This window comes from Argentina silus, assembly GCF_951799395.1.
Source record: "Argentina silus genome assembly, chromosome: 1".
Lineage (NCBI taxonomy): Eukaryota > Metazoa > Chordata > Actinopteri > Argentiniformes > Argentinidae > Argentina > Argentina silus.
This window is the reverse complement of record NC_139655.1, coordinates 37,342,807-37,352,481: the sequence shown is the minus strand read 5'-3', so window position 1 is coordinate 37,352,481 and position 9,675 is coordinate 37,342,807. Positions and strand designations below refer to the sequence as shown.

At 45.6% G+C, this 9,675-nt stretch overlaps 1 protein-coding gene across 1 annotated transcript in view; it reads right to left on the bottom strand.

Annotated features, from left to right (window-relative positions):
• LOC310812223 (3',5'-cyclic-AMP phosphodiesterase 4B-like) overlaps window positions 1-9,675 on the bottom strand; it is a gene marked incomplete at its 5' end in the record, with an annotated part of 41,858 nt that overhangs the window by 10,108 nt on the left and 22,075 nt on the right. The window contains one exon of the mRNA XM_083680663.1: window positions 3,436-3,548. Within this exon, the coding sequence (XP_083536789.1) occupies window positions 3,436-3,548 (113 nt within the window). The remainder of the gene's footprint in view (window positions 1-3,435; window positions 3,549-9,675) is intronic.

Genomic DNA, 9,675 nt, shown 5'->3' with positions numbered 1-9,675 from the left:
CCCACATTTTTTTCTGTTCATCGAAAATTCTGAATGTACTAAATACTAAAATAGACAGATCATATATATATATATATATATATATATATATATATATATTAAAAAATGTGTATTCCATTCAGAATTTTAGATGAAACTGAAAAAACTGTTTGAGTTAAGGGTATCCCCCATTCAGTCACAGAAAACGATAGTAAAGATATCGTTCAACTCCCTAACTCACTAAAAAGTTGTGCATGAACTCACCTTGTTCAGGCTCGTACGGATCCCAAACGTTTTCTCATTTGTTTCAGAGCTACATAGTCCCATCTTGGTGCATGTGATGACACAAACACTGTATAACGTTCCCATAAAGTTGTCTCGACTCTTATGTGTGAGAGTGTGTGTGTCTGCTTCCTCTGTGTACTTAGCTCTATTCAGTTCTGGCGTCAGTCAGGAAATGTATAGCGATAAAACCTGACTGACTCACGGGCCCACACAGACTGAAAGCTCCTCCCTCATTCATCATAACCCCCATGCCTGTGGCTATACCACTCCTTCCTTCTTCCTCCTTCCTTCCTACTTCTGTGGCCATTTACTGGCAAGAGAGTCAACCTCCAGAAATGTCTAATACACATCCACCACCTGAGCACCTTCAGGTACATGATTGGCTCATGATGAAATACCACACAGTCTTTCTGATGTACACTGAAGGTTAATGTGAAAGAAGGTATGGATCTATTTCAACTGAGTCCTCCCCCCACCCCCATTACAGCACAGGTAGATTCCCTGGTCTCATTCTCAGTTCTCTCACTTGTGATTTTGACCTGGGTCAATAAGAGGGAAGGAGAGAAAGAGAGAGAGAGAGAGAGAGATAGAGAGAGAGAGGGATTGCAGAAGAGAGTTAGCATTGCAGTTGGGCAACAGTGACAGCTGACAAAGCAGCCCAATGGGACCCAGTGCCAGTCTCTCTCTCTCTCTCTCTCTCTCTCTCAGTTCTGGTCTCACTGATGTGGGGATGGCCTACCATATACCACAACTTCAAACCCAATTCTATCACTTTCATCTGTCAATGTTTCTACATGCTGTGTATATTGTTGTGAAGCCATTCGTAAACACATTTTTCTTTAATGTGCCAAAATAAAATCAGTATTCCATCATCTCACGACTATGGCCCCTTCAGTCCAAGGGGATCATGATCGCCATACCGTCATTTAACATGCATTACCCGTCGCGAAAGCCACCGTGCCAAGCACATCTGTTTCAGCGATACCGTCATTCTGCCCCAGACTGCGGGCCTTCAAAGACGGAATGACCACACGTGAGTTAAAGTTTCCTACTGGCGCTCGCTGCTACTTGCACGCTATGCCACAAAGCTGTTCCTCCTAAATGGGATTCAGATGGCTGTGTTTGTCTAAGGCCTGAACGAGAACGTCAGTATGGAAGTGTGGCTGTGCTAATGACAGTGGGGCTACGATAGCAGCTCACTGCTCTGAGGTCATCGGAACCATCGAGTGGTCCACAGTCTGTGTGGCCCTGACCCAGAAAACACCTGTGCCCTTGGAAAATCTACGCCCTGCAAGTAGAATCGGTTGCTCATGGCGGGCTAAAGACCGGTCCTATAGGCTACGGCCTTGGACCCCAACCCTGGTCTTGGAAAGCACCTGGTTGAGCAGGTTTTTCTGTGTTCACTAATGCATGAAATTGGACTAGTTAAACTGCTCTTCCAGACCTTGATGAGTGGAATCAAGCGTGTTAGTGCAGGACCAGGCTTTTGGCGATCACTGCTATAGAGAATAACTGCTATAGAATCTCCTAAACGACTGCATGCATAGCCCACTATTCACACCTTTGCCCTGTTTAGTGTGTGACCCTAACCGTGCATGGAGTCTGTGGGGGATTTTGCATCACTTGCAATGTGCTTGAATTAATCAAAAGGTACCCGGTGCGTCATGCTGTTGCACAACAGCCGCCTGACTGATTTGAGCTTAAAAAAAAAAAAAAACCTCAAGACCTTCTCATCTCCACACTGTGGTCTTTTATTGTCAACACACAGGGTCAACGGTCAGCCATTCATCTTAAGGACGATGACTCATCAGCAACAATGGGTTGTGTGCCATGGCTGAACGTGAGCCTGCGTATGTAGCGTGTGCTCAGGGCCTCTGCAGCATTGTGTTGCTGTCCCAGTGACGTGGATAACTGTAAAAGGCTGCCCAGCCCCTGGCTGTGGACTGGCTGTACTGGCTATTGTAGTCTGGTAGCGAGGGAGTAGAAGGGGGGAAGAGGGGTAGTCAGGAAAGAGACAGGAAACGTATGTCACGGTCACGGTCACAGTTCATGGTTCACGGTCTGCAAAGCCTCCCCCCCCCCTCCTCTTCCTCCTCCTGACCGCGGCACCACTGTAATGCCACTGTGGAGACGCAGAGCCAGGAAATGGACAACACCAGTCAGTGTCTGGCTTCTTGGGACACCAAGTGGTCTCCTTTTTATTTGGGTTTTCTATAAATGACAGTACTAAACTTAGAGAAGAGCCATCACACTCTTATATACAGTACAGTACAGTGGTGGAATCTCCACAGACAACATGAAGAGAACACTTGTAGAGGCCCTGCTGTATAGAAATCGAATTTGGTATTACAGTGCAGACTGAACTCTCCTTTGAGGACTTCTCTTCATTGTTAATCTTTAACCAGAGTTACTGTGCTGCATAACTAGTTAGAAAAATTGTTTCAGTCATTGGGTGTCCAGTCAGGATGAGCTGGCCCAGACATAATGACATCATTAGAGAAAGAGACCCATGTCTCTGACCATGCACAAAGCAATGTCAACCACAATTGTGAATGCATTCTTAATGTATGCAAAATGACACAGAACATTCCCTAGAAGCCAAACACTCATGTTAAAACAAAGAGCACGGTTCTCTATAGTCCTCTATGCAAACCAACCACAATCCGAAAATAACGGCCCGGTTTTTACACATACAACCACAGAGCGTCAGTTACTTTGCAAGTACGTCAACGTTACTCATAACACACCTCATCTGACCGCAGCACATTATACAGTCAAGTCCAACAACGACCTTTTGTGCTAACACAAAACAGGGTCTACAGGCCAACACCATCACAACCAAAGTGTAGTCTCATAGTTGCATTTGACCATGTTGGCAATCAATGAACCAGCCCCTAACAGTACAATTCAATATCAACACATGTCTTTATTGATAAACTGTGAGACAGGTGGATTGAAGGTTGTGTTGTGGTTGTGGTGCGGTTTTCATATGGTTGCATTGCGATGTGGTTGCGGTGCATTTGACCATGTTGGCAATCAATGAACCAGCCCCTAACAGTACAATTCAGTCTCAACACAGGTCTTTACTGATAAACTGTGAGACAGGTGACTGTACGTTGTGTTGCAGTTACGATACAGCCCGTATTTTAAGACAGTCCAGGGTGGTCTTACCTTGTTGGAGGCCATGTCGCTGACGGAGCGGTAGGTCTGGATGGTCTCCAGCTGGTCCAGACACCAGTCCAGTTCCTCCATGGTCTCCATAGCAAGCTTCTGGTACGACTCCTCTGTCAACAGACACACAGACACGTAGTCAGGGCCCAGGGGGTCCATGTCGGCCCCCGAGTGTGAAGGTCCCAGGGGTGTGTGGCTGTGGCGGACAGGGGTCCCGGGACGTCCGGGAGAAGAGGTGTGAAGAGACCCTCTGTGTTCCTTCATCCTACAGTATGTGGTGGTCTGGCTATTTCAAAACGCCCCCAACTCTCACTCATTAAGAGAGCTAGAGTCACAGTAAGTTTTCTCTCTCTGTCTGCCTTGCTCTCTCCCTCTCTGTCTATGCCCACCTCTCCCTCTGTCTCTTACCCTCCCCCTCTCTCTCTCTCACTCTCCCTCCCTCTGTCTCACTCTCTCTCTCTCTCTCTCTCTCTCTCTCTCCCTCTCTCTCTCTCTCTCTCTCTCTCCCTTCCCTTTGTCTCACTCTCTCTCTCTCTCTCTCTCTCCCTCGGTCTGGCTGCCTTCTGGCTGAGGGGTTTTAGGGGGGAGGAGCCCTGCGCCGTCGACCACCCTCCTCACATGAGGAGCTCAGAGCAGCAGACACATGCTGGGGCTTTACCCTCCGGGCCAACCTCAGGGGTCGGCTTGACTAGGGGACCAGATCCTTGTCATGCATATCACCTGTTGCCCATGCTGTCTGACAGAGTTTGCTTCCATCGAGACATAATGCTGTTGTTCTTGGATATAGAAGACATAAGGGAGGATAGGGAAAAGAGGGGAAAAGAATTAACAGTTTGAGGGGGTCGTATTGTTTGACAGAAATCCTGCAGAGGATTCTGGGGTCCTGTAGGATTGTCCCTAGTTCCCTCCGCAACATGTTGGCCGCTTCAAGCATTCAGCTTCAGAGAGGTGCAGCCACTCACACCACCATGCTAGACCAACAGGCTCTACTCTCTCTGATCCTCCCCAAAGAGGGAGAGAGGGGGAAAAAAAACATATCAAAAGGCATATGCTGTTTGCACACGCAACACGAGAGGCAAACTTTGACTCCCTGAGCTGAGGGGACTCCAGACCAGGCTCTGACTGTGTGCCAAAGAAACCAAAGCACTTCCTCTCAGAACTAACACACACACAAAACACGGAGCGGACTTGTTCTCTAAACTGGAGGGTCTATTCAGAGAGGAGTGCGACTGACATCTGACTTGGAAATGACCCTTCTGTTGTTAGGAATCGTGTGAATCACATTCTTTCGAATCACACACAGCCTATTGGGCAAACATGTCAGTTCAACATCCAGTTTTGTGGGTAGATGTTTGATTGGATTGTTAACAAACATGAAGTCATCTCATTGAACCCATTTGATTTGTGCTTGAAGTCTAGGATAAAATGAGACACTGTTTATGAATTCATTAGACAAGCCACATCGGTGAAAAGTGATTACCTTGACAACGGATGTTGAATAATCATAATCAAGGTGATTATGTTGATTTAACAAATATTTCACCAAAAAGAAATGAATATTGCTCACATCTAGACTGCCCTACCTTTCATATTTTTTTTTAGATGGAAAACACTGACCTCTACTTTATACGCTTCACACATGGAAAAGATTTGTGCCCCATATGCTACGCACAACAGGACAACCAGCGTGCGTTTCAGCAATTTACGTCAATAACGTAGATCAAAGCATATCAAAGAGCTTTGACAGCACAGTGACGGCCCAATCACATAAAACCTCAGAATAAATGGAGATCAAGACCACCCCCCCACCCACACACACACACATCAAACATCCTGTAGCATAGAGGTGACACAAAACACACAGCAGTACTGTAGCATAGAGCTCTCCATCCCCATCTCTCTCTTGGTGACAATGAGCAATGGCTAAGTTCCATCGGCGGCATTTCAGTTGTGGAACCGTATTGTAGGTGAGACAGAGAAGAAAGTGGTCCAACGACATCAAAGAGGAACCTTCATAAAGCCGTGTTCTGTTGAAAGCAGGCACACACCACAAAGCAGCTGCCCTGAGCCATAGAGGTGGAGGACGTGCCAAGAAGGTGCAACCACATCCTGACTTTTCCCCCGTTGAGGAAATATAAAGAGACTTTAGAGGTTTTCATGGAGCAGAAAACATCAAAGACTGAATCATCAAAACTGCCTGTGATTCCTTTTAGACAAGAAATAGAGCCGTTAGCTCATTATTCTAGCATACATAGCAAGGGCCAGGGATTTTCCTGACCATATGACTTAACCAGGAAAACTCAAGGCCCAATATATAACTCATGACACTAGGTTTGTGATTGGGCTATACCATAAGTTGGACAGGGCGATAGTTTTGTTATGTTAGTTACTATTAGTTAGTTACTAATAATTTACTAAGCATTTAGTAACATTCAACTGTTAGAATAATTATTTGTTAATAGTGAGTTAATTCTGGATTAATTGTTTATAAAGGGCATATAAATTAGTTATTTTTAAGCACTACCGCACAAACTAACAACAGGTTCCAATTACAAAATGGAGACAGATTCAGTGTCTTGACAGTGATGTATTGATATGTTCTAATGTGCCTTACTAGTTGTTGTGAAGAGCAGTTTGAACAGAATGAAGAGGTGGATGGGTGTGTCAAATCCATCATCATCTCCAGTTGATTTTAAACGCAGCACTAAATGGGTCACAATATCACCCAGTCAAAGGTGGCACAGTCTGAAAAAAACAACTTCGAGACAGACTGTGAAGCGCTTTTCCAGACGACAGCTCTTTTTCTTTGGCGGAGGTCGTTTTTGATTCAGTCTTAATGTTTTGGCCGTATTATGGGGGCTGGGAGGACAACAGGCCTCAGTGTGTGAGACCCAGCCGGCGTCCTCGTGCTCTCTCACTCTCTCTCCCACTCTCTCTCCCACTCGCCCGACCCACAAACCAGCCTCTGTGAGATCCATCAACGACACCCACCATCAAGGCTGGCCTGGGCCTCAGCCCCCTCCACCTCACACTGCCCCTTTCTCTCTCCTCCACCCCCTAACCGTTCCCCTCCATGCCTCAGTGAAGCCCAGTGCTGAGCACTGACATTACTGGTCAGAGCTACACTCACCGAGCACTTTTTAGGAACACCTGAACACCTTCTCATGGTGTAGGTGGTGTAGTGGTGTGGGGAATGTTTTCTTGGCACACTTTGGGCCCGTTAATACCAATCAATCATCGCTTGAATGCCACAGCCTATTTGAGTATTGTTGCTGACCATGGCAGGAATTTTCAATGTTATGTTTTTATGTTAGGTAGGCTAACACGATAACACCCGCAGCTGGCTTTGTTACAACAACATTACTTTCATTCATTTTTTCCTCCCCAGCAACCGTCATGCTGAACAAGCAGCGGAGGGAGAGGATTCCAAAGAAGTGCTTTCAGGATGCAGTTAAAAACTGCAAAACAATGGACATTTTTTTTAAAAGGTGGGTGGGTGGAAAATTATGATTCACGAAGCAACAATATAGTTAGTTAGCTAGCTAACAACACACCAAAATAACAGTAAGCCAGTTATTGTTCAGTGAATTAGTAATTTGCTGTTAGCCGTCTTTACCCAATTTATGTATTATGTGTCAATATTCAGTCAGAGTAAGGCAGACCAAGGAGGTGACACAGAAGGAGAGCCAAAAAACAAACAGAGAGTGACAGGTGTACAAGTAGTACATGGAGAAGGAGAACAGGCAGGAGGGGACAAAGAAAGTCCAGGGAACAGAGATGAGGGAGTTACATCACTTATGCAAGCACTTTGAGCCTCTTCTCACCAAAAACGCAATGTGGCTGAGATAGACAGGTAGTGATTTAGAGCTGAAAGTTGACACAGTGTGCCACCACAAAGGCCAAACTTTCCTCCTGCTATGGTCAAGGTTTCTGATGGAGAAGGGAAGCACATACCCCAACCTGCTACACCGTATCAGATTATTAGTGTTCCCTGCCTCTCCCTCTCAGGTAGAGCAGCAGTTCTCAATCATGAAGAGAATGCAGGGAGACTTACGCTTAAGCCTGCATACGTCCACCATTGAAGACCTCCTCCTCATCAAGTCACAGGATTGTGCTCCTGCAGATTTTCAAAGCCAAGAAGCAGTGGCAAAATGTTGGGTAGCTAGCATCACTAAAAAGAGGCCAAACATTCATTCATATGGTCCAAGGAACCCCAAAACATACACTGCAACTCCCCCCGACTCCCCATCCCCATCTTCAAACGAGTCCAGTGACTGATTAGTCCAGGTCTGAGCGTGTATGAACTTTTGACTCAGGAGTTTGTACAAACAGGTGAGCAGGTGAGGGTCTTGTCTTTCAGGAGAACAATAACTTATCCCAGCTGGGCTCTGATGGGGACTAATGTCCTGGGTCTATTTGGGCCGACACCTTGGTGTTGGGTTAAACAGGACTCCAGTCCGTCACTGTGAGATCAGACTACTCACCTCCCTCTTGTCCTCTGAGCTGAACCCAGCAGGGCCGGACCGGGCTGTTCTGTTCTGTTCTGTACTGAGTTGAGCTGTTCTGTGCTGGGTTGAGCTGAACTGAGCTGTTCTGTACTGAGTTGAGCTGTTCTGTACTGTGCTAATAAATTATTTTGTGAAATAAACTGTTTCATTTATTTATTTACCTTTTTCACTGATAGTTATACCATGTATTAAAAATAAAATCACCCTTAACCCTTAAGTTAAATTCATTATTTCCGTGGACTTAAAATCATTGTTTTATTTGATGGCCTTGCTGCCATGGCATTTGGCCTTTGTGCCCTCAAAGATTTGACAACACCAAAGGTCAAGTGGCCTTGCCTATAAAATGATGAAATTCCAGGCCTGTTGATGACCATGTGCATCCCCTCATGGCCACAACTTACCCATCTTCTAATGGCTACTTCCAGCATGATAATGCACCATGTCACAAAGCAAAAGTCGTCTCAAACTGGTTTCATGAACATGACAATGAGTTCAGTATTCTTCAGTGGCTTTCCTAGTCACCGGATCTGAATCCAATAGAACACCTTTGGGATGTGGTAGAATGGGAGATTCACAGCTTGAAAGTGCACCTGAAAAATCTGCAGGGATCCAACATCTTGTGGAATCAATGCCACGAAGAATCTAGGCTGTTTTGAGAGCAAAGGGAGGCCCTACCCAGTATAGTGGGTAGTACCCAGTACAGTATTAGTATAGTGTTCCTAATAAAGTGTTGGGTGAGTGTATACTATACATTGTAATAAACTGAGGGAGATGAACTTGATGGGTAGACATGAGATGTAGTTCAGTCACTAGTAAGCACAACAGTACCCCAGTTGACTTTACTGAGTTTTGTAACTATTGACATAGAGAATTGAGTGGATACTCAATATTGGATATTAGTAGTGGATATTATCTATATTTTTTGGTCCTTCGTTTTCAATATTTTAATTTTGTCACACTAAAACACTTTTGACGCAGAGTTGGCCATAGGAGTGTAAACAGGTCCAGTATTGCACGCACAAGTCTCACCCCAACTTACCCCCTTCCCCTCAGGGAGTCACACGCACGTACGCACGTACACACGCACACGCACGCACACGCACGCACTCCTTTGGTGTTTGCTTTTGTCTGGGCTTAACACGTGAGCCTGCAGGGCCAAGGGAGAGAGAGAAAGAGCGGCAAAGAGAGGCAACAACACAATGAATCACCCCCGTGTCACCCCGGCCCCTGCGTCACAATCCTCACCCGCAGAGAGAGGGGGGGGGGGACTTTCCTCCTGTTTGTCTGGTTCTTCTGATGAAGACATGAGAGGAGATAACATCTCAAGAGTCATCCTGAGTACACCGACTACACACTGTCCCTATGTAGTATGTTGTTGACACTGTCCCTATGTAGCATGTAGTATGTTGTTGACAGTCTGTGGTTCAGATGCCACACCATGCTGTAACCGGTATATCATCTGAAACAACACACAGAATACGTTTTCCTCATATGCTCATCATCAGTGCATAAACAAAGATAGATCTTACAGGGTAAAAATTCAAACTAACCTGTTGTTAACCTGTTGTTCTGCTCATAATGAAAAGAGTGGGGAAAAAGAGTGAGGAGGGGTCTACCATGGGTCTTCATCTCCTATCGTAGAAACAAAGTCATCTTGCAGGAGAATTTTTGGAATGAATTAGGCCTCTGTGAGATTCCTTTGGAAGTCTGATGAGGAGAGACTCACTCCCAA